The sequence below is a fragment of the Pelophylax lessonae genome, assembly GCF_965119305.1.
Source record: "Pelophylax lessonae genome assembly, chromosome: 5".
NCBI lineage: Eukaryota > Metazoa > Chordata > Amphibia > Anura > Ranidae > Pelophylax > Pelophylax lessonae.
The window spans coordinates 506041903-506065405 of record NC_138772.1 but is presented as its reverse complement, the minus strand read 5'-3'; the positions used below and the strand labels follow the sequence as shown (position 1 = coordinate 506065405).

At 44.0% G+C, this 23503-nt stretch overlaps 1 protein-coding gene and 1 long non-coding RNA gene across 2 annotated transcripts in view; one reads left to right on the top strand and one right to left on the bottom strand.

Moving 5' to 3' along the window:
* The window catches only part of LOC309556979, a 462428-nt gene that overhangs the window by 418904 nt on the left and 20021 nt on the right, over window positions 1-23503 (top strand). The gene's annotated exons all lie outside the window — the stretch shown is intronic.
* On the bottom strand, window positions 5362-22435 carry UTP23 (UTP23 small subunit processome component). Its single transcript, XM_082259416.1, has 3 exons — window positions 22150-22435; window positions 13289-13463; window positions 5362-5769 (listed from the first exon to the last, which is right to left on the bottom strand). The coding sequence occupies exons 1-3, from the start codon at window positions 22335-22337 to the stop codon at window positions 5395-5397; spliced, it is 738 nt and encodes a 245-aa protein (XP_082115542.1). The 5' UTR covers window positions 22338-22435; the 3' UTR covers window positions 5362-5394.

Sequence of the window (23503 nt, the reverse complement as noted above, 5' to 3'; positions counted from 1 at the left end):
TGTCACTCACAAGAGTAGCGTGAATATAGGTATCAAAACATGATAAGGCGGCACGGCCTGAAGAAAGAGCGCATGCTCCGCAACACGTCGCCGTTTGTCTGAAGCATCGCATCCAGGAAGTGACATCACGGCCCCTCTACGTGCGGAGCAGCGAAGCGAGACCAGCCACGGACCAGGACAGTCCCCAGCCTTCCATGGGAGACCCCCGCTCCCCTGCACAAGCTCCGTTTGGACTTAGAGAGACCCCCTGGATACCAGATGCACAGGACCACCTTATGTTTTGATGCCTATATTCACGCTACTCTTGTAACCTTGCTTTTTTCCCACATTAGCATATAGCAGACAAGAACACCCCCTATTGGGACTTTAACGGGCAGAACACTCAAACTGTTTAAAATGTAAATTTCACCTAAAACTTGAGTGAAAGGAACGGCTGCTTCTTTCCAATGTTTGGTGATGACCCATAACATCGCAATACGTTAATTTTTTTTCCTTCTGGCATCCCGTGTTGCCCTATGGATGTTGTTAGCACTGCGCATGCGCCATTCTTCGGGGCATGCGCAGTTCGAGACCGGACCCGGCTATCGTCACTTCCTCCGGAAGTGCGCGGTCGGGTTGGAGCCGATATATAAACCGGCGCCATTAGAGATGGCGTTAGTACACGGGGACTCAATGCAGGAATCGCGTCTACAGGCAAGTTTTTCTGAGCAACTCTATACCATCTATTTATATCACTCTATAATACCTGACTCCCAACATATATACAACGATCTAATATTCTGCTAATTCCTTTACATCTTTGCAGTGCGTTTTTCACCTTCAGTCTGACAGCAGTGACTTTGTCCGGGCTGTTATTCTTGGGACTTGACTTGGTTGCCTTTGTCAGCTCTTAAAACCAGCTTAGCTACATGGCTGAAGGTAGTGGTTCAGGTGTGTAAATGGGCCCCTTTCTATATCGAATATAATGTATGGATATATTATTTTCTTTTCCTCTTCTGAGAACACTTTTTACCAATTTTACATATATCCTTTTATATATTTTTTCACAGCTCGGTAATTTATCTAATTGCCAGGGCTAACAATTTCTTGACGTGTTCCTGCTCATCTCCCCATGATTTCCAACTAGCAGTTCTCTAACAGCAATGTGATATATTGCACATGAATGAGATATTAAAACAGATATGCTGATGCATGCAGGCTGCACTACAACTGTTGTTCTTTTTCCATTCAGTTACACCCCTCTATAATCTGAGCTATTTAATATCGGCTCCCGCACTCGTCCCCCCCCCCCCCCCCCCCAGCTTCCTTTTGGTCTCCCATAGCCCTATGCATGTGTGTCACCCTTCGGATCTGTTTGGGCTTTTGGGTAATTTCTCCAATTGGTGTGGCTTTCCTCCTTCGGATCTGCATGGCATAATGCCCACATGATTATATAAGTTTCTTGCACTCATTTTTCTTATTTTTTCCTTTTTATTGTTTTTTGATATACTAGCATGACCATAGCTTCAACAGCTTAAACGCCCCTGGCAAAACATGTTGGGCGCCTGTTTCGTGGACTAGAGCCGGATTATCGACCTGATTAGCCACTTCTATCTAATGCAGTATGGTCTTGATAACACTGTTGACAACATTCATGTGATATATCCCAATAACTGTTTGTATTGTTTTATGTAACCTTCAGTCTTTTCATTCTGCCTATTGTTAAGCAGATGATTTTTTATTATGTATATTTAAATAAAGCTTTAACATTTTATCTATCTCTTGATTAAAGTTCAATGTCTACTTGGTACCCTTAAAGTCCCTCTTCCTGGTTCCCAGCCCTCCTGTCCTTCTCGCTTTGGCGAGAGCTTTTGAAATTTCAAAAGGCACCCCCTTTTTAAACATCGCAATACAGATGGTACGGTATGTGTCAGACGTGTGGAAATTTCTAGGATATTTTTAAAAAGTAAGCATTGTAGATGAGATAATGGAAATTTTCTCCCGTTACCCTCTCTATCAAGAGGAATACTTCCAACCAGGTGTTTTGGATTTTGGGGCATTCCCAGAAAATGTGTAATAAAGAACCTATAGTATCACAGCCCCTAAAACAATTGGGGGAGATCTCAGGGTAGAATTTATTTAATTTTTTGGGGGTATAATACCATCTCGTAAATATTTTAATAGCTGTTTCCCTTACTCCCAGAGCTTTGGTGGCCTTACATAAATTCAGCCACATATCTAGCCAGTCCCCCGTTGATAGGGAGGTTTGCAGTTCCAATTCCCATTTGATCATATAACTCAACTTTGCATCCGAGTCACTTGTGTTGAGTGAGGTATAAATTGTGGAGATATGTCTCCTGCCTGTGAGATCCTTTAAACATATGTGTTCAAATGTACAGAGGAGATCCTGATGGTTTAGAGTGGTACGACTCAAAGTAATTTTTAATGAGATCGTAGTTGAATTTTTCAGAGTGAGGGATGCTTTTCATGTTTAATAGTGCATCAAAAGAGTGGAAAACTCCCCCATCATAAAGGGACACCGAGGTCAATTTGTTATCCGACCATTTCTTATTTGATGACTCTTGCTTTGAAAAAATCTATTATCAATGTATTTTTGTAATGATGTTACAAATGGTTCTTTTTTTTTGTACTTGAGTATACTTTCAATAAACGTTTAGAATCCAAAAAAAAAAAATGTAAATTTCAAAATTTTATTATACAAATACATTAGAACAAATATCACAAAAATAAGTAAAAAAGGTGACTGAACAAGGAAGAGAACAAGACCATATTATGGCATCAATGACCCTACTGGGCCGCAGAGACCCAACGCGTTTCAACGTTTTGCAAATATTTTATCTTCTTCAGGGGTCTTTAAGCATAAAGCCAACAAAAGGTATCCAAATATGGTCAGTTTCACAGTTACAGTCGCATGATTAAAAGCGTGCTGTCTAGACATGTCAGGAGAGATGCCAAGGGCTCCTAGAAAAAAGGGCACCACCAGAGTCGCATGAGTCCTAGATGTCTCGGGGGGCGCCGCGGAGAGAGGGCCCCACAAGGGGGTCTAAAAGGACCACAGAATGTCACACTCAGATATAGGCACTCTTCAAAAATGGAGGGATAATTTCTTTGGTCCTTAAGTGATATCAGGAAAAATGAGAGCCCAAAGCGTGATGCCGAACAACGGATGAGGTGAGTATTAGGATGAAAAGGATTTTTCCATACAGGTCAGTCTTTATATACAAGAAAAAAAAATCTCGCTGTCTCAATCCAGTTCAGACATCACAGGATGGCTGGCTCCTCACGGCTGACAGGTCTCCCTCTCCGCGGCACCCCCCTCCCTTGAGACATCTGGGACTCATGTGACTTTGGTAGTGCCCTTTTTTTCTAGGAGCCCTTGGCATTTCTCCTGACGTGTCTGGACAGCACGCTTTTAATCATGCGACTAACTGTGAAACTGACCATATACCTTTTGTTGACTTTATGCTTAAAGAGCCCTGAAGAAGATAAAATATTTGCAAAACATCGAAACGCGTTGGGCCTCTGCAGCCCAGTAGGGTCCTTGATGCCATAATATGGTCTTGTTCTCTTCCTTGTTCAGTCGACTTTTTTACTTATTTATGTGATATTTGTTCTAATGTATTTGTATAATAAAATTTAGAAATTTACATTTTAAACAATTTGAGTGTTCTGCCCGTTAAAGTCCCAAAAGGGGGTGTTCTTGTCCGCTATATGCTAATGTAGGGATGAGGGCATTGCACTCACAACTCCTGCCAAAGACCTAACCCACTTGCAATTTATCCCACATTAAAGTTTTTATGCTACACTCAGATTGGCGCTTGTGGCTCTCTCCCCTTGTACAGAAACACTGTACATTCTTTCAATAATAAAGTTTGAACTTTTTTTTCCATATAAACTCAGTTTGGCACCAAGGCCTACCCAGCTCTTCCTTTTTTTTTATCCTGGCACAGATGTTCATGGATTGTGGTTGCTTGGAATAAAAAAATATAAGCAGATGTGTGCATAAAAGTGACCCTGTCATCACAGTATCACTTAGATAGAAGGCCAGCCCTGGTAAAAGGATGCATTTATTCTTCTCTTTTGGAGGTCATCATCCGTACGCAATGGTTCCTTCCACCCGCTCGTATGTCCTGCAGCATATGACTTGCTTTGAAAGCTGGCCATACACTGGCAAGGGTAAACCTTATTGCAATCTGGTCATATACTAGTAGAGTTTCATTTAAAAATTCTTGTTTTTAAAATCATTAGTGGGGTCAAATCGACGTTTATTTTCACCCACGCTGATTCGAAAATTTGAAGGAGCAGGATAAAAAAAAAAAGTCTCAAATTAATTTCTAAACGGTAAATGTGGTTTTTGTGTGGAAATATCCCTTCACTCCAAAATCAAATGTTAATACAAACTTTCAAACATTTGTTGACATGTCATCAAATGTATTGATGAGAATTTTCATAAGAATGAACATTTGTTTATAAAATTTACTAGTGTATGGCCAGCTTTAATTGGATGCCCATGACGGCCAACACTAAAGCTCCTACTTGACCCCTCCATTGGTCAGTGAGGTTGCCCACTGCGCTAAGGGACCTATAGCAAGGTGTGTGAAGTTAAAGAAACCAGACTGAAGTTGGACTCTGCTACAGTCAGGATTTATGTAAGCCAATGATGACCTGGGTAACTTTAGAGTACAGTTCCAGCCGAATAATAGGTATGCTTAAAAATGTTCCACTCCCTCCTTCCCTTCTGCTACCTATCCTGCCTAACTGGTGTAAAAAAAGGTCTACAGTATATACTTAGCTATATTTAGTCCGCTCCGGTCACATGACCTTGCAGCTCCCGTGTCAGCTAAAAGCGACGGCAGGGAAAAGGAGGGAATGCCAATAAAGGCTGGGAGCCTATGAGTAACGTCACCACTCCCTCCTCTCCCCTGCAGCCTCCGCTCACTGACACAGAGGACCACATGATTGGACCAGACAATAATTAGGTAAGCATACAGACCTTTTTTGCAGATGACCGGGGGGGGGGTCGGGGGAGCGGCGAGTGTGGCTGCGCAGAGGGAGACCGGGGGGAGTGGTGAGTGCGGCTGCTCAGAGGGAGATTGGGGGGGGGGGGGAGCAGCAAGTGCGGCTGCTCAGATGCTCAGAGGGAGACGGGGGAGCGGCGAGTGCTACTGTGAAGAGGGAGATGGGGCACCGGCACATGCGGCTGTGCAGAGGAATACAGGAGGCAGATAACAGAACACATAGTTATTATGGTTCTCTATACACACACACGGACACTTGAAAATCAGATAAATCACATACTCAAATCTATTCTTTTTACTGAAATAAGTTACAAAAGTTGAAAACTCTTGAAAACATCACAATACATTTAATATAAAAATATACAATTATTTCCCACTATGCAGTCTCTGTAGTGTCTTTTCCTAACCCTTTCCCTTTGTTCCTTTTCCTCTTCCTCTTCTTCTGTTCGGGAGCCGCTGTGGTAGGTTGAGCTGACGTTTTTTTCTTCTTAAGACAACTTAGTGGGTTGGGCCCTCCAATGCGTTTCCTCTTTTTACCTCTGCGACCTGTGTCTGTAGCCACCACCCCCTGCTCATCCTTCAGATGCTCCAGATTCTGCTTCTGATGGTCGGGCACCAGCTCGCCGGCTTGTAAGGCCTTGACGTGAGCCACCGATTTTGGTGACGGCTTGTCCAGGACGATGGTGTTCTGAATGATGAACATCAGGGGGACGCCAGCTTTATTCCGTACTTTGTTTCCGAGACTGTGATCCTGGGAAACAAGATTGAAAGTCTAAATGTATACTTGCAGTATCACTAATTACAATGCTGTGTTTTTTCTGGGCCCCCTAATCCTGCAGGTAGCTTAATGAAGTCTCACCAGATGAGAGCACAGGGGAAATGGGATACAATGCGGGGATTATCATATATTCCACTAAGCAGGTATGTTGTGCTTTGCAGAGCTGCTAATACACTGGGGATTAACATGCTGTGTGTTGATAAAAGGAACAATACACCCAGAGTGATCAGCAGAATAAATAAAGCATTAACTTGGCTAATCAGATGTATCAATTAGACTAATATCTCATTTGTGGCATGGTGTGAATGTCAATACGAACATGACTACACAGAGCATGGAAAACTCACGATCAATCCACAAAAAGTGGCAATATGGTAAGCTGTTAAAGGGAAACCATCATGGAATTTGGATCAATTTTAATTTAAATTTATTTTCAGCTTTTTTTTTTTTTTTTTTTTAAAATGTATTCACATTAAGTCTTTTTATTTACATGTATACAGTTAACCGCTTGCCGACCGCTGCACGACTATTTACTGCGGCGGTCAGCCCCTCACAGGCAGAGCGATGTAGTACTACTACATCGCTAGCCTGTGAGGGTCTAGGGAGCGAGCGCGCGCGCTCCCACTCCCGCGCTGTCACGACCCCCCCTGCGCGTGTGATCGTCGGTGCAGAGGGAGAAAGGCAGGCGGCTAATGTAAACAAGCCACCTGTCATTCTCCCCTGTGTATGAACGATGATCATACGGTTCTACTTTGTAGGACCGTTGATCACTGTTCATACACCTCAAGCCACAGCCAATCACAGTTAGAATCACGCCCCTAGGGACACACATAACCCCTCCCTCTCAAAAAAGTTAACCCCTTCACTGCCAGTGTAATTTTACAGTAACAGTGCATATGTATAGCACTGATTACTGTAGAAATGTCACTGGTAACCCCAAAAGTGTCAAAAATGTCAGTCAAGGGTCCGATCTGTCCGCCGCAATGTCGCAGTACCGCAAAAAAAATAAAAATAAAATCGCAGATCGCCGCCATTACGTGTTTAAAAAAAAAAAAAAAAAAACACAAACAAAAATTACAAAAATCTTTCCCTTTGTTAGTAAACGCGATAACTTTTGCGCAAACCAATCAAAATACGCTTTTTGCAATTTTTTTTACCAAACATATGTAGCATAAAACAAATTGGCTGAAAATGTTAAAATTTTGATTTTTACATTTTTTTGGGGGGGGGGAATTTCATATAAAAAAATGTGAAAAATATTGTTATTTTTGCAAAATTGACGCTCTTTTTTTGTTTATAGCGCGTGATCAAAAAAAAAAAAAATCACACAGGTGATCAAATACCACCAAAAGATTTTTGCTGTGCCGCAATGAAAAGCATCAGAGCCATGGTACATGTATACCCCTATACGACTCAACTGCCTGTTTTTTCTGCCCTTAACGGCAAGAGTAAACTAGGTCTTATGGTGGTTACACTCACTCTTCCAATATTTACAGAACAGCAGGGTAGCCAACCTGGGACAGCAGCAATGTCTACCTGTGCTACAAGGAATGGACACTTCTTGATGGATTTTACATAAATGAATTAAAGCTGAACTCCAGCTATTTTTTAGCAGTTTTTTTCCTTTTGGAATAAAAGTTACATGGTGTGCCTTAACCCTCTAACTGCCACTTATCCTGGACAGCCTGGTCTGTTAAATTGGAACAAAACTCACCTATTTATCCATTTTCCAAAACACCGACAGATTCCTCTTCGCTTGTTTCCTGCTGGGGGTCACCCCATCCTGATGCCACTGGAACGCCGAGTGGAAGTCAAACTGAGCCTGCTATGCTCTTGAACTTGGTGCAGGAACAAAAGACCACTCCACACAGGTAGAGTCACTAGAATCCACATTTTTTGCCCTCTCTGCCAATCCCTCCACTGGCTCCCAATTTCCCAGTGAATTCAATTCAAAAATACTAACCACAACATACAAAGCCATTCACAACTCTGCCCCGAGCTACATCACCAATTTTGTCTCAAAATATCACCCAAACTGTCCTCTCCGCTCCTCTCAAGACCTCTTACTCTAAAGCTCCCTTGTCTCCTCCTCCCATGCTCGTCTCCAGGATTTCTCCAGGGCCTCTCCCATCCTCTGGAATGCTCTACCTCAACCTGTCCGGTTATCTCCTACTCTAGCTGCTTTCAGGCGATCCCTGAAAACTCATCTCTACAGGGAAGCCTATCACACCGCCAACTAATCTTCCATCAGCTCATTCCCTACTGTTACCTCTTGTATCACCTGCCCCACCCCATTAGATTGTAAGCTCTTCTGAGCAGGGGCCTCTTAATCCTCTTGTATTTTATTGTATGGTCTCCCTTTATATTGTAAAGCTCTGCGTAAACTGCTGGCACTATATAAATCCTGAATAATAATAATTTATTGTACAAAACTACCCCCCCCCCCCCGTTTCAGCCAATAGGGCTTAGCCATAGTGACTTCTAGGATCAAACCCTATTGTGTAAAAACGCATCAGCAAGGACAGTCCTAGAGCAAGGACTGTCATTGAAAAGCTTGAGGATGTTTCATACAATAAAAATGGATTCCAGTGACTCCACCTGTATTTGGCGATCCGTTATTCCTACAGCTGTTTCCCAAAACAGTTACATTCAAGCCATGCTGTAAATGATAACTGCCACAGTTGCTTGTGCCCTCAACTGAACTAGCAAAGCCAAGACTAGGGTCATAATGGATCGCATGTGCAGCACCATGGCAAATGCAGATCATACAAGAGGCTAAGATGGCAGCTTCCTTGGCTGTAAAAGAGGGGAGGGTTTAGTTTCATTTTCAATCAAGTTGAAACCTCCCCCCCCCCTCAAAAAAACAGGTAGAAAACAGTTGTGTGGGGACTGCTGTGGATAATGCTATTGGCAGACTGCATTTTATTTTGCCCATAGTTCCACTTGCATAGTTACATAGTTAGTGAGGTTGAAAAAAAGACATCAGTCCATCCAGTTCAACGTATGATGTGTGTTTGCTGTTAACCGTGCATCACTTTAATTCAGGGGTGGGGAACCTATGGCCCGGGGGCCGTATGCGGCCCTCGAAGTCATTTGGTGCGGCCCCCCGTGCAGCTGAGTCTGTGTCTCTCAGCTGATCTGTCAGAACAGAGCCGATGCTTCCTGTATAGTTCTGGCTCTGTTCTGACAGTCTTGGTGAGTCACAGCAGAGTGATATCAAGTGCACTCCGCCTGTGACCAATACAGGAAACATCGTCTCTTCCTCCAGCGTGGCACCGCTGCTAACCAGCATTTCGCGCCACCAGCTAGAGCCAGCAGTACCAGCCAGAGCAAGCAGTACCAGCCAGAGCAAGCAGTACCTACAGCACAGTACCAGCCAGCAGTACCAGCCTGAGCCAGCAGTACCCACAGCACAGTACCAGCCAGCAGTACCTACAGCACAGTACCAGCCTGAGTCAGCAGTACCAGCCAGCTGTACCCACCAACAGTACTTTTCAAAACTTACCACCACAAAGAGTCGGCTACGCTGCAGACTGACCGACGCAAACCTGGAAAGCCAGTTGCGAGTAGCAACATCATCAATACCAGCTAACGTCACACACCTCACCAAAGAGAAGCAGTTGCAGCCATCACATTAGGGGTGAATTAATTAAATGTTTAAACCAAATATAACAGGCACATTTTTAAGTTGATAATTTTGTACGGCCCCCAAATGATTTTATAAATACCCAAATGACCCTTGGCAGAAAAAAGGTTCACCACCCCTGCTTTAAATGATGAAGGGGGGAAATTCAGACCGCTGTCACCCCGCTCTACATCCCATTTATCAGAGGCTTGATTGGTCAGCCCCGTGACTTTCCAATCCAGGGTCGTGTGAGGGCAGCTAGGGTGACAGATACACTTTAAACATAAAGTAAACGCTCACCATTGCCAGCACTCGCACTTAGCAAAAAACAATCCAAAAGATCCGCTAAATAGATTCCAACCCCCCTCTTCAAACGCTTCCATAATTAAAACCTTCTTGGGCATTAAGTTCATTTGTATGGAACATCAGATTGCTCCGAGATGGGAATTTAGATGAAAAACCTAATCTAGTTAATTCACTTACTGTGTATTAATCAGTAAACAACAAAGCATACAATTTACATCTGAGATTGCCAAAGAATTTAAATCCATGAGGTATGAGTCTCCGGGGCAGACTGAAGATCCAAGTAACTTTCATTCCATACAAGAAACAAAATGTGTGCAGACAAACTTCTCAACAATTCCCAACTTTTATTTCAGTCCATATCTTGCAAACTGCCAGGACCAATGAGCTGACAACACAAGGAGACTTACATGAAAAGGACCATGAGCCCTGGTTCACATTTGTGCGATCACGGAGAGCGCATGTAATTCGGAGTGCACTGCTCCTAAATTACATGCGATCTCATGTGCGGTGCAAATTTCAGCCATACACTTTGTATGGCTGAATTCGCACCGCATCCACAATAAACACGCACAGGAGTCTTTTTTTTATCCACAGCAGAAACGGATCGCATAGTGGTTCACACTAGTGCGATCCGATTCTGTGCAAACTGTCAGATCGCACTGCGATATGCGATCGCAACTGGGGGTGTCGCTAACTTTTAATTGACACCCCCTGCGTATCGCATATGGCAGTGTAAACTGCCAGAGGTGTGGATGCGATGAGGGATCACGCTGCATATTCGCAGCCTTCCCGCATAGCACAAATGTGAACCAGCACTCAATGATCTTTACAGATTTGGAAGTTCAACTCATTCTCAGAAGTACAAATGGGATATGAATACAGAAATAAATGTAATTCTTTAGGTCTTCTGCAGTGCTTCTGTGCTGATCTCAATCAGATTTCCTGTAGGCTACATAGAAGCTATAAAATGCATATCCAGGCATTACCCAAATGTATTTTTTTTTTCCATCACATAGGGGACAATTTTTAGGTGACCGGGTCTAAAGACCCTGTACGTCTCCTCTGGGTTCCACTGAATATACTGGAATGCAGATTGCATTGCAATACATCCCCTCCTGGCTATGCTAGCCAGGGACACAGAGCCTGACCCAGAAGTGACGTCAGACATCGCTTTCTGGGTCACAGCAAGAAGGGGAGGAGAGCAAACTTGTGTCTGCTCTTCTCTCTCCCCCTCCATCCACCAGTACCCAGGGTGCATGTAGGCAATCAGGCAGCAGCGCAGCCACCCAAATGCATACATCTGACAGGCAGGCGTCTGCCTGTCAGTTTTACTAACAGTCCCGGTGGACGCAGCCACTGAATTGTTTGCGAAACCCCTCGTAAGATGTATGGAACTGGCAGCGAAAGGGTCAAAAGAGAATTATGGGGTTTGGCATAAACAACCTACATACCCACCTAGGTGGATGCAGCATCAATCGGATGTTGCATTTGACCCCTGCCACCCCTAAGACCAGAGAACCAAGCAACCAAATACTGCTAACCGTTCAGTTCTCGTAATTCAGTGAGCAGAGAGTTCAGTCACTGGCTCTCTGATCATCTGCCCCTTCAACATTCACTGGAATGCCAGGCTGTACAGGGGGAAAAAGAAGCTGGCTCAGGCTCCTGGCAGCATGCTAATTTACTGAGCCAGCTGCCTGTCCAGGCAACTGGGCGGATCCCGACATTAAAGTCAGGATCTCTCCAGAGTATGGACCAGCTAAATCTTGTCAGCTGAAAGACATTGGACTTTACCCATTATTGGCTGAATAGAGGTCATTGGAGTACAGAACTGAGTGCACTCCTGTGACCTACAAGAGAAGTAGGGCCAAAAGAGATTTCTCCTTTAACCATTTGCCAACTGCAATACATATTTTACACACACACACATATATATATATCTATATATCTCACAGTTTGCAAGTGGTTTACCAGGATTACGGCTAAAGATATCAGCCAAAACCCTGGTATAGTTTTTTTCAGCCGGTGGCCGGATTTCTCATGAAACGGTTCCGAACAGCTCATCAGATCTGACATGCTGATCCTTGGAATCATTATAACTAAAAGTTTGTGTCCTGGTATTGCCATTAATGAATGTCTGGTGATCACATGCCAGACTGATCTCCATGGTGGCGATCTTTTATTTTTGGCTTAGTGCAAGGGTCTCAAATCTTTCTAAACAAAGGGCCAGTTTACTGTCCTTCAGACTTTAGAGGGGGCCGGAATGTGGACAGTAGAAGAAAATAATGCCCTATCTTTGGTATTAGGGGGAGAAATACTGCGCCATCATTGGTGTCAGTGGGAGGAATTATGCCCTATTGTTGGTATCAGTGGGGGGGGGGATAGTGCCCTATTGTTGGTGTCAATGGCAGAAAGAGTGCCTGAACGGCCGGGTAAAGACAAGCAAAGGGCCACAGTTTGGAGACAACTGGTTTAGCGGATGCTGCTGTGTACACTTTCACATTACGCGCAAAATAATATTTTTGTATTTTTGTTAGTATTGTCATTTACTAATGATTTTCCATCCCTTAGGCCTCTTTCACACGGGTGTTCCGTATGTCCGTATATCACCCCATCCCTTTGCGGGTGATATACGGACATAATGCATGTCAATGGGATTGTGGATGACCATCCGCTGACATCCGATTTGCGTCCTTTCAGTTCTGTTCCATTTTTTGGAACGTTTAAAAAAACGGAAAGGACGCAAAATCGGATGTCAGCGGTGTCATCTGCTGACATCCGCAATCCCATAGACATACACTGTGTCCGTATATCATCCGCAAGCGGACGGGATGATATACAGACCGGATGACAAAAGTGTCATCCGTGTCCGTAAAAAAAAAAAAGTGCCGGAGCGGATCGCAATACGGTCCGCTCCGTGTGAAAGAGGCCATACATGAATTTTCATTCCTTATATATTTCTTATTTGGTACTTTTTATGCATTTTTATGATCCATCCATTTGAAATGTTCTTTACAATTACCGTCCAAGTTATGCCTGGTTTATCAAACCACTCCTGAGTGCTCTTGGTGTGTCTGAGCTGGACAAGCTCAATTATTCACCTACTTAGGTTCCAGGCCCAACACCATTTGGCAGAGCCAGCCGCACGACACCAATGATCTTTTTTTAGCTTTCTAGAAAGGAGGGCATTCTTCCCACTGGTCACCAATTGATTGGGTTTAGCAGGGGTTCCTCAACACCTAAACTGTTGATCATTCAGATAAACTATGTGAATGAGCCCCAATGAGTATTTCAGCCACTCTGCGACGCTTTAGGTTTCCCAGAAAGTCTAACAATCCTTTATGCTTCCATTCATATAAAGTCCTACTTAATGCAAAGGCGAATAACTTTGCAGGATGTCATTGTATCAAACAGGAAAATGTTCCTTCGAGGTGCTTTGATTTCACTCGACCCCAGCGCCTTGTTGTCTTTAATTTAACTCCCAGGATGCTCTGCTTCTCAGCTACTAAAATCAAACAAGAAATCTTGCTGGCCCACTTTTTGCAAATGATATATCTGGCATACCTGTGTGGCGATGAAATAATGGTGCGGGTTATTGTCTGCGATCATGGATAACAGGCATGCTGAGCCGTCGACAGGACTCTTGAAATGAGCGCAGCTCCGCACCTGAAAACGCTGGGCAATTAACTTGGCCCCATACAGCTCCTTCCCCAAGGACTCCAGTTCCTTCAAAACACAGCTGAAAACAGAAAATGAGCATATTACTAGGCGCCTCGGTTTAAAACAATTATTATTTACAAGCTGATAACGCCTAGATAAGGCACATGGTTTTATATAGCAACGCTCCATGATATCTGTAAGTACATGCTATGTAAAGCTCTATTCACTGGATGGTGCACAGGTCTACTGATCTCTCTACTGCCATCTACTGGCTGGTGCAAAGCCATATGGCACTGCAGGGTCACCTACAGGCTGCTACAAGACCACTTACCCACTTGCCTACCAGAGCAATTTTTAGATTTTTCACACACATTAAAATTCTGCATTTATTTTATTAGTTTATTCATCAAACTATATATTTTCAGAAAACAGAAGCCCTGAATAATAAATTGGTGGTGGTTGCAATTTTTATGTCACGTGATATTTATGCAGTTGTTAAAATTACTTTTTTTTTTTTAAATACCAAAACATGTTATACTTACCTGCTCTGTGCTCGAGTCCCTCGTTGCTGCTCCTGACCCCTCCCTCCTGTCCAGTGCCCCCACGGCAAACAGGTTGCTATGGGGGCACCCGAGCCCAGCTGCAGTTGTGTGTCCATTCAGACAAGGAGCTGCCGTCGGGCCCCACCACCTCTCTCTCCTGATTGGCTATCTGATCTTGACAGCCATGGGAGCCAACGGTGCCATGGCTGTGTCTCAGAAAATCAGTCTCTGACGGCTGAGGGATTCAGACATCGCTGGATAAAGAGGGGGCTTAGGTATTAGGGGGGCAAGGGAGGCTGATACACACAGAAAGTTTTTTTTTTTTATCTTAATGCATAGAATGCATTAAAGATAAAAAAATTCTGACTTCACAACTCCTTTAACCACTTAAGCCCTGGAAGATTTTACCTCTTTCCTGACCAGGGCCTATTTTGCGATTCGGCACTGCGTGACTTTAACGGACAATTGCGCGGTCGTGCGACGCTGTACCCAAACGAATTTGACGCCCCTTTTTTTCCCCACAAACAGAGCTTTCTTTTGGTGGTATTTGATCACCTGTGTGATTATTTGATCATGCGCTATAAACAAAAAAAGAGCGTCAATTTTGCAAAAATAATATTTTTCACATTTTTTTTTATATGAAATTCCCCAAAAAAAAAAAAAAAAATATAAAAATCAAAATTTAACATTTTAGGCCAATTTGTTTTATGCTACATATGTTTGGTTAAAAAATAAATCGCAAAAAGCGTATTTTGATTGGTTTGCGCAAAAGTTATTGCGTTTACTAAGGGAAAGATTGTAATTTTTGTTGTTTTTTTTTTTTTTTTTAACGAGTAATGGCGGCGATCTGCGATTTTTTTTTTTTGCGGGACTAAGCCATTGGGGCAGACAAATCGGACCCTTGACTGACATTTTTGACACTTTTGGGGTTACCAGTGACATTACTACAGTAATCAGTGCTATACATATGCACTGTTACTGTAAAAATTACACTGGCAGTGAAGGGGTTATCTGTGTCCCTAGGGGCGTGCTTCTAACTGTGATTGGATGTGGCTTGATGTGTAAGAACAGATATCAACGGTCCTACATAGCAGGACCGTATGATCTCCATTCTTACACAGGGAAGAATGACAGGCAGCTTTGTTTACATTAGCTGCCTGCCTTTCTCCCGGTGTAACGGACGATCGCGAGTGCCCGGCGGACGTGCGGGGGGGTCCGTGACCTAGCGGGAGCACGCCTTCGGCGGTGCGCGCTCGCTCTCTAGAGCCTCACAGGCTAGCGATGTAGTCCTACGTCGCTTTGCCTGTGAGGGGCTGACTGCCGCAGTAAATAGTCGTGCGGCGGTGGGCAAGTGGTTAAAATGCAAATTTTTAGGAAAAAATACAAATAAATTTTAGTGCACACAATACCCAATTTTTTATTAAAATATACAATATGATGTTGCATCATGTAAATAGATACCAAATATGTCAAGATTTGAAAATTTGCATACACCCGTGAATTGACGACAAACTACGGTATCTAAAATTGTCCATAGGTGATGCTTCAAAAGCCTTTACAGGTTACCAGGAATGCAAGAGAGAACAAGACCCCTTATGGTAGCTTTGGGCAGTGATGGGTACTCTGGGTCAGGTTCACACATAGGAATTGGATGTGGGTTTCCCCGCATCAAATTCGCATGACAGGAGAGTGACCGGCTCTCAATGAAGCCGGTTCACACACCTCCGGAATGGCCGCGGTCTGCATTGAAAAAGGGTCCTGTGAGCCTTCTGGTCCGCTTCAGGTGCGAATCCAAGCAAAATTTCAGGCCTAATTCGCACCTGAACCAGTGAACAGACGTGCAACGGACTCCAAGCACTAACCCGCGGCCGTATATGTGTGAACCCGACCTTATGTGAGATCAGGGGTCTGACTCCTTCTCTGTCCTTCAAAGCATCCGATCAAACACAGATGACTTTATACAGATTCTTCCCTGGCTGTATCAGTCAGATAAACACAGCTGTGAGAGCAACAAGACCACTTTTCCTGGAGAGCAGAGTACCAGCTGAGAAAAAAAAATGATACCGTGGCTGCAGCTTCCGCCATGATGCCGAGGCTGTACGTACGCACAGCGGGTATAGAAAATAATCACATTTTGTTGCTTTGCCGCCTGAAATGAAATGAAGACCCTTTTTGTTTTATCCAGCTGTATTACTAGTGCAACTTTTATCTTTTACTTGGATGTTATAACACCAAAATGTCAGGAAAAAAAAAATAAAAAAAAAATTCAAAAACAGAATAGCGGAGTTGGATAAAGGATCACCCCCCCCCCCCGTGTATTTTGTTGAACCATTACAGCCTTCAGTCTGTTGGGATACGTCTCTACTAACTTTGCACATCTAGACTTTGCAATATTTGCCCACTCTTCTTTGCAGAACTGCTCACGTTCAGTTAAATTGGATGGTGACCGTTTGTGGAATGCAGTCTTCAAGTCATTCCACAGATTTTCAATGGGTCGGGGCTCTGACTAGGCCATGTAAGGACATTCACCTTTTTCTCCTCCAACCACTGTGTGGTCATGTTTGCTGGGGGCTTTGGATCATTGTCATGTTGGAAGGTAAACCTTCTTCCCATTTACAACTTTCTGGCAGAGGGCAGCAGATTTTACTCAGAAATTTGATGGAATTTTCCCCTACCCATTTTTCCTTCTATCCTGACAAGTGCTCCAGTTCCTGCTGCAGAGAAACTTCCCATAACTGGATATTACCACCTCCATGCTTTACTGTATAGAAGGGAGTTATTTGGATGGTGAGCTGTATTGGATTTCTGCCAGACATATCGTTTGGTGCTGAGACCAAATCATTCAATTTTAGACCCATCTGACCATAAAACCATGTGGTCTCAGAATCTTCAAGGTGCATTTAACAAACTGCAGTCAACAAACAGACACAATCAAATTTAACTGAACGTGAGCAGTTCTGCAAAGAAGAGTGGGCAAATATTGCAAAGTCTAGATGTGCAAAAGTTAGTAGAGACAAATCCCAACAGACTGAAGGCTGTAATTAAAGCGCAACTCCACTTTTGTAGGGAAAAAAAAAAACATTCCCCTCTGGGTGATCTCTGTACATTGCAGGGATTTTACCAAACGTTGTTGCAGATTCCAACCTTTTGTTATTCTGAAGAAATCCTTGTTTGTTCCTTTGTGCTGAGTGGGTCAATATGATTTGGTTTGCAATTGTATAGGCTATATTGTTTTTTCTTTATTTGCTGATTTTGTTTCCCCCCCATGAAAGTGGAGTTACCCTTTAAAGCAAAAAGGTAGTTCAACAAAATACTGACACAAGGGGGTGATCCTTTTTCCAACTCAGTAACTGTTTTGGTTTTTTCCTGATATGTTGGTGGTAAACCTTTCACTTGGATGTTATAAGTTGCACTAGTAAATACAGCTGGATAAAACAAACACTGTGTCTGTCTTCATTTCAGGATGCAAAGCAACAAAATTTGAGTGTTTTAAAGTGGGGCGATTCATTTCTATACCCACTGTAGATGGCCTCTAAACAAGAAGCAGTTAAAGCCCCACTCTGTAATCCTTCGCTTCCTCCATGCTGTGATCGGTTCCTCAAAACCTCTATCAAGGTGCTCTGCCTGGCAGTGCCATGTTAAAGTGATCAAGTACAATGCAGGGCCAGAAGTTCTGCATTGTATGCGAGGATGGAGAGGTGCCCACCCACATTCTATAGCGTCAGAGTGAACAGGAGAGCGCCAAAGCATGGAATAAGATAAGTATTTCACCTTATTCCTCTAACCTTGGACTTAAGCATTTTATCCTTGAAGTGCAGGGGCCACACTAAAAGGACATCTATTAAGATGAAAAACGTTGGGGCTTTACAACCACTTTAAGTATTCTCAAGCACATCTCTAGTACAGCGCCAACAACTGGCAGCTGTACTGCCCTCTGGTGGGTGCAGTACTGTATTATGCAAAACTATACCCCCACTTAGTGGCTAATGTCTGGATGGGACTATAGTATTCTAGTATCACATACTGGCTTGTCCACAGATAATCTGTACTATATCACCACTAACTGCTGCATGGTTGTCCTTACAGTAACACACCATAGTGTACTGTACAAAACCTATCTAGTGCACAGTTGTGCTGTACTGCTTTATAGGGCGGCACAGTGGTGTAGTGGTTAGCACTTTCACCTAGCAGCAAGAGGGTCGCTGGTTTCGAATCCCAACCCCGACACTACCTGCCTGGAGTTTGCATGTTCTCCCTGTGCCATGCGTGGGTTTCCCCTGGGTACTCCGGTTTCCTCCCACACTCCAAAGACATGCTGGTAGGTTAATTGGATCCTGTATAAAATTGGCCCTACTATGTATGTATAAATGTGAGTTAGGGACCTTAGATTGTAAACTCCTTGAGGGCAGGGACTGATGTGAATGTGCAATGCGTAAATTGACAGTGCTCTATAAGTACCTGAAATAATAATAATAGGAGCACCTACTGATCAGTGCAGAGCTATACTATATGTACAACCAGTAGCTGATGAAAGAAACAACATGTACTGATTAATGCCGAGATCTACTGCAATGACTATAGCAGCATTTGTGTATAAGCGCCGGTTCACATTACCGCGACGCTACTTGCAGGGGCGACCTCCGAGATCGCGGTGCGAGCAGCGCGCCGCGACCTCGGAGCGGTCGCCACGGACTTCATAATATTGAAGTCTATGGCGGTCGCCTCCTGGTCGCCCCAAAGAAGCTCCGGACCCTTTTTCTAGGTCGGAGCGACTTGTGTCGCTCCTATTAGAACGGGTCCGCAGCTTCTCTATGGGAGGCGACCTGCGGCGACCAGGTCGCCCCAGTGTGAACCGGCTCTTACAGTAGCACCTAAAATTAGTGCAGATCTGTACTTTACCACTGTATGATGGCACCTACTGGCTGGAGCAGATCTGCACTACACTGACTATAGTGCCACCTACTGGTGCTGAGCTATATCACAATGACTACAGCAGTATCTAATGCCGCCAGCAAATCTGTACTCTAGGGACACCTACTGACTCATACAGACATGTATTATAGTACTGGTACACGACTGCATTGTTTTACTGTGGTACATACTGGCTGGAGCGAACCTGCACTCCAGTGACTATATCAGAGTCTAAAAGTAGGCACAGTTAAACCACAACCCCACTTAGGGGTCTATTTACAAAAACATTTTTGGGACGAATGTCACAAGCATTCACCCATCCATGGCAAAGTCTGACTTGCCAAGAATGTGGATTTCCTATGATTCAATCAACTAAAATACCACATTATGGCCACTAGATGGAGCAGACAATTATAATGCAATTTAATGTAATAAGCAATTAATTATAAGCAAATTAATGTCAGAATTCATCGCTGCTGGACGAATGCTTGTCACATTCGTCCAACATTTTTTATGTAAATAGACCCCATAACGACAGGTGCAGATCTATATTATATTATATTTGATGCCTACTGACAGTTTAATTATAGTGCCAAAAATGTACACAGCACTTAACATACTGTACATTCACATCAGTCCCCATGGAGCTTTCAATCGAAGGTCCCTATCTTACATGCATACATACACATACTGTTCTATGTCCCATTTAGATAGCAAGAGGCATGTTTTTGGATAAAACCCCTGTAAAGAGGACAGTGAGAACATGCAAACGCCAGGCAGATAGTAACCTGGCGCGAGGTTTGAACCCAAAACCTCAGTGTTGAAAGGCAGAAGTGCTAAGCACTAAGCCACTGTGATGCCCTTATGCAAAATTGTACCAGGATAGCACATGCAGAGACTGAACTATTTTACTCTAGGAGGACACCTACTGGCTGGGTGCAGATCTGCCCTATTGTAAACACAGACGCACCAACAGGGTGTAATGTATTGCTCTACAGCAGCACCTAGTGGCTGATGGAGAATTGCAGTACAGAAGTTATATAGATAGCTCCTGGTTGGAGTGAAGCTGTACTACAATAAACCTTATGCTGAGCTGTACTATAGTATTAGGGCTTGTTCACACTTAACTAAATCTCTAACGCTTAACAAACGCTCCTATAGCTTTTGTATGGCGTTAGTATGGGCGTCAGACAAGCATCAATGAGCTTTAGTATGGGGAGTTTTACAAGCGTAAAAAACGCTCCATGAATGCCCTAAGTGCGGTTTTGATACATTTGATGAGTGGCTTTAATTTTGAAGTGAAGCAACGCTAACGCTTCATGTTTTGATAGTGTGAACAGCACTATGTGTGGTCTATTCTATCTTGTGCATAGGCATTTGAAGGGCGTTTTTACGCCTCTCAAACACCTGCTTTTAATGCCAGTGTAAAAGGAGCATTAAATGGGTTGTAAAGTCAGAAGGTTTTTTACTTACTATGCATTAAGATAAAAAGCCTTCTGTATACAGCAGCCGCCCCTTACACTTACTTGAGGTCCCCCTCTGTCCACGAGTGTCTCAGCTGTTGGAGATTCTCCCTCCTGATTGACTGAGACAGCAGTGACAGCCAATGTCAAAGTCAGCTAGTCAGTCAATCAAGAGGGGGCGGGGCTGGTTCAGGGCCTCTGTGTCTGAATGGATACAGGAAGCTGTGACTCGGCTTGGGTGCCCCCATTGAAAGCTGCTTGCTATGGGGGCCTCAACAAGAGGGAGGAGCCAGGAGCACCAAAAAAGGACCTAAGAGGAGATTCCAGGCTGCTCTGTGATAAACCAACTGCACAGAGGAAGTATGTATAACATGTTTCCTATTCTGGTTTACATTTGTGCGATGCGGGAACACTGCGAATATATAGAGTGTTCCCGCATCGCATCCGCACTCCTGGCAGTTCACACTACCATATGCGATACGCTGGGGGTGTCAATTAAAGTTAACGACACCCCCAGATCAGATCGCATATCGCAGTGCAATCTGTAAGTTCGCACAGAATCGGATCGTACTAGTGTGAACCACCATGTGATCCGATTCTGCTGCGGACCAAAAAAAGGGTCCTGTGCGTGTTTTAGTGCGATTGCAGTGCAAATTCAGCCATACAAATTGTATGGCTGAATTTGCACTGCAGAGATTGCATGTCATTTTAGAAGCAGTGCGCTCCGAAATACATGCAATCTCTGTGTTCGCACTAATGTGAACCAGCACTAAGAATCAAGTAATTTCCAGTTTAAGATCATGAGGGGGGAGGGTAAATTGTGATTGCAAATTTTTAACAATTAACTGTGCAGCTCTATTAGAATCTCCAAACATTATAATATATATATATTTTTTTTTAGCAGAGACCCTAGAAAATAAACTGGCGATCATTGCAATCTTTTATGTCACACTTTAATGAATAAAAAGAAAAAAGGGAACGGTAAAGTTAGCCAAATTTTTTGGTATAATGTGAAAGATGAGGTTACACCAAGAATCGCAATCTTTATTCGAAGACAAAAAAAAAATAAAAATATCAGGATTCTCATTTTATCCACAATTGTGCAGCTCTAAGCTACAGCACCCCTTGGTGGCAGTTATGCATTGCTCTACAGCACCCCCTGTTGGCAGGTATGCATTGCTCTACAGCACCCATTGGTGGCAGGTATGCATTGCTCTATAATGCCAACTAGTGGCTGGTGGAGAACTGCAGTACATCAACTTATACTGACACCTACTAGTTGGCGCATATATATATACACACACACACACACACACACACACACACACACACACATATACATATATAAAAAAAATACACAATTGGCATAAGTGTGCCCCCTAGTGACCAGAACTGCACTTGCTGACACATGCCGGGCTGTGATATGGTATTACCTGCTAACCAGTGCAGAGTTTTACTACAGTAAGCACAGTAGCACCTTCAGCCTGTACTGTATTGCTGTAAAGTAACAGCAAGTGACTGGTGGAGAAGTGCAGCACACCGATTGTAGCAGAACCTATAGGCTGTATATGTTACTCTACAACGACGCCTAGTGGCTGGTGGAGAACTGCAGTACAGTGACTAAAGCAGCACTTACTGGCTGTACACTGCTCTAAAGCGGCACCAAGCGGCTGGGAGCACATTTGCACCACAGGGAGCACAGCGGCACAGACAGCGACACCTAGTGAATTTTGGAGAATTGCAGTACAGTAACAAGCGGCACCTAGTGGCTGGGCACAGATTTGCAGTATAATGCCCAGAGAGGCGCCCCCACCCGGTCGGTACAGAGCCATACTACAATGATACTTACTGGGTGGTGCAGAGCTGCACTTCCCCCATCATGTATTTGGGCAGCTGCTCCTTGATTTGGATCTGGTTCTTCAGAGCCGCCTGGCAGAAGGTTCCGTCCAGCAGCACCTGGTAGGGCTCCCGGAAGCGGAAATTGTTCCGGTAGAAGCTCAGATTCTTCTTGGCGTGTTTCTGCCGAGTGATCTTCATTGTCGGCGGATCACTGACGTGACGTCACTCGCACCCGATCCCCGCCGCTCTACCGCACACGTGCTGTGTGTTCCGGAAATACGTCACCTTCCTCCCAGACTGGGACTCCGCCCCCGGGTGTCACATGACCTGCACCCTTCACACGCTGGGCAGGAGGGAGCTGAGCGATGTGTTGCTAGGAGACAGTGGAAGTGCATTGTACTGGGAATACTGGGGGGAATCACAGCTGTCCCTGGAGATGGCCCTAGAAATGTCCCTGAAACATCCCCAGTAAAATGCAGAAAATGTCTCATACAACTCAAATTCTGGAAATGCTCCTGGAAGCATCCCTGTAAATGTCCCTTAGAAAGGCTTCTGGAAATATCCCAGAAATGTCTCTGGAAGTGACCCCAAAATGTTCCTGGCATCACCCCCAGGAATATAACCAAAAATGTCTCTGGAAATGTCCCCAAAATGTACTTGGACATGCCACCAGAAATGCTCTTGGCAACATCCTTGGCAATGCCCCCCAAATATCCCTGGAAATGCCTTCAGAAATGTCCCTGGTATTGCCCCCAGTAATATCGCTAGGAAGGTCCATGAAAATGCCTCAGGAAATGTCCATAGAATCACCCCCCCCCCCCAAATGTCTCTGGAAAAGTCCCTTTAAATGTTTCTGGAAATGCCCCCAGAAATATTTCTGGTAACATCCTCAGAAATGCCCCAAAAATGTCCTTGGAAATGCCTCTAGCAATGTCCCTGTTGTTGCCCCCAGAAAAATTGCTGGAAAGGTCCATGAAAATGCCTCTGGCAATAGCTCCTAAAATGTCTCCAGAACACCTGTCCCTGGAGATGTCCCCAGAAATGTCTCTGAAACATCCCCAGTAAAATGAAGGAAATGTCCCATAAAACCACCCTGGAAATTCCCCCAAAATGTCTCTGAAAATGCTCCTGGAAGTGTCCCTGTAAATGTCCCCAGAAATGCTTCTGGAAATATTCCAGAAATGTCGCTGGAAGAGGCCCTAGAATGTTTCTAGAAATATCCTAAGATATGCCTTGAAGTTGCCCCCCAGAAGAATTACCAGAAATGTCGCAAAATGTCTTTGGAAAAGTCCCATTAAAGACTTCCTCACAATAAGAGCTGTAAAAATGTGGAATGGACTCCCTCAAGAACTTGTACTGGCCAG

What these genes read in the sequence shown, in the direction of transcription:
- UTP23 (XM_082259416.1), bottom strand. Translation starts at nt 22,337, where the DNA reads ATGAAGATCACTCGGCAGAAACACGCCAAGAAGAATCTGAGCTTCTAC. An exon ending in GTGCAGCTCTGCACCACCCA is followed by an intron (nt 13,464 to 22,149) that starts GTAAGTATCATT and finishes TTCTGTTTTCAG; the next exon opens with CTGTGTTTTGAAGGAACTGG. An exon ending in ATTATTTCATCGCCACACAG is followed by an intron (nt 5,770 to 13,288) that starts GTATGCCAGATA and finishes CTTGTTTCCCAG; the next exon opens with GATCACAGTCTCGGAAACAA.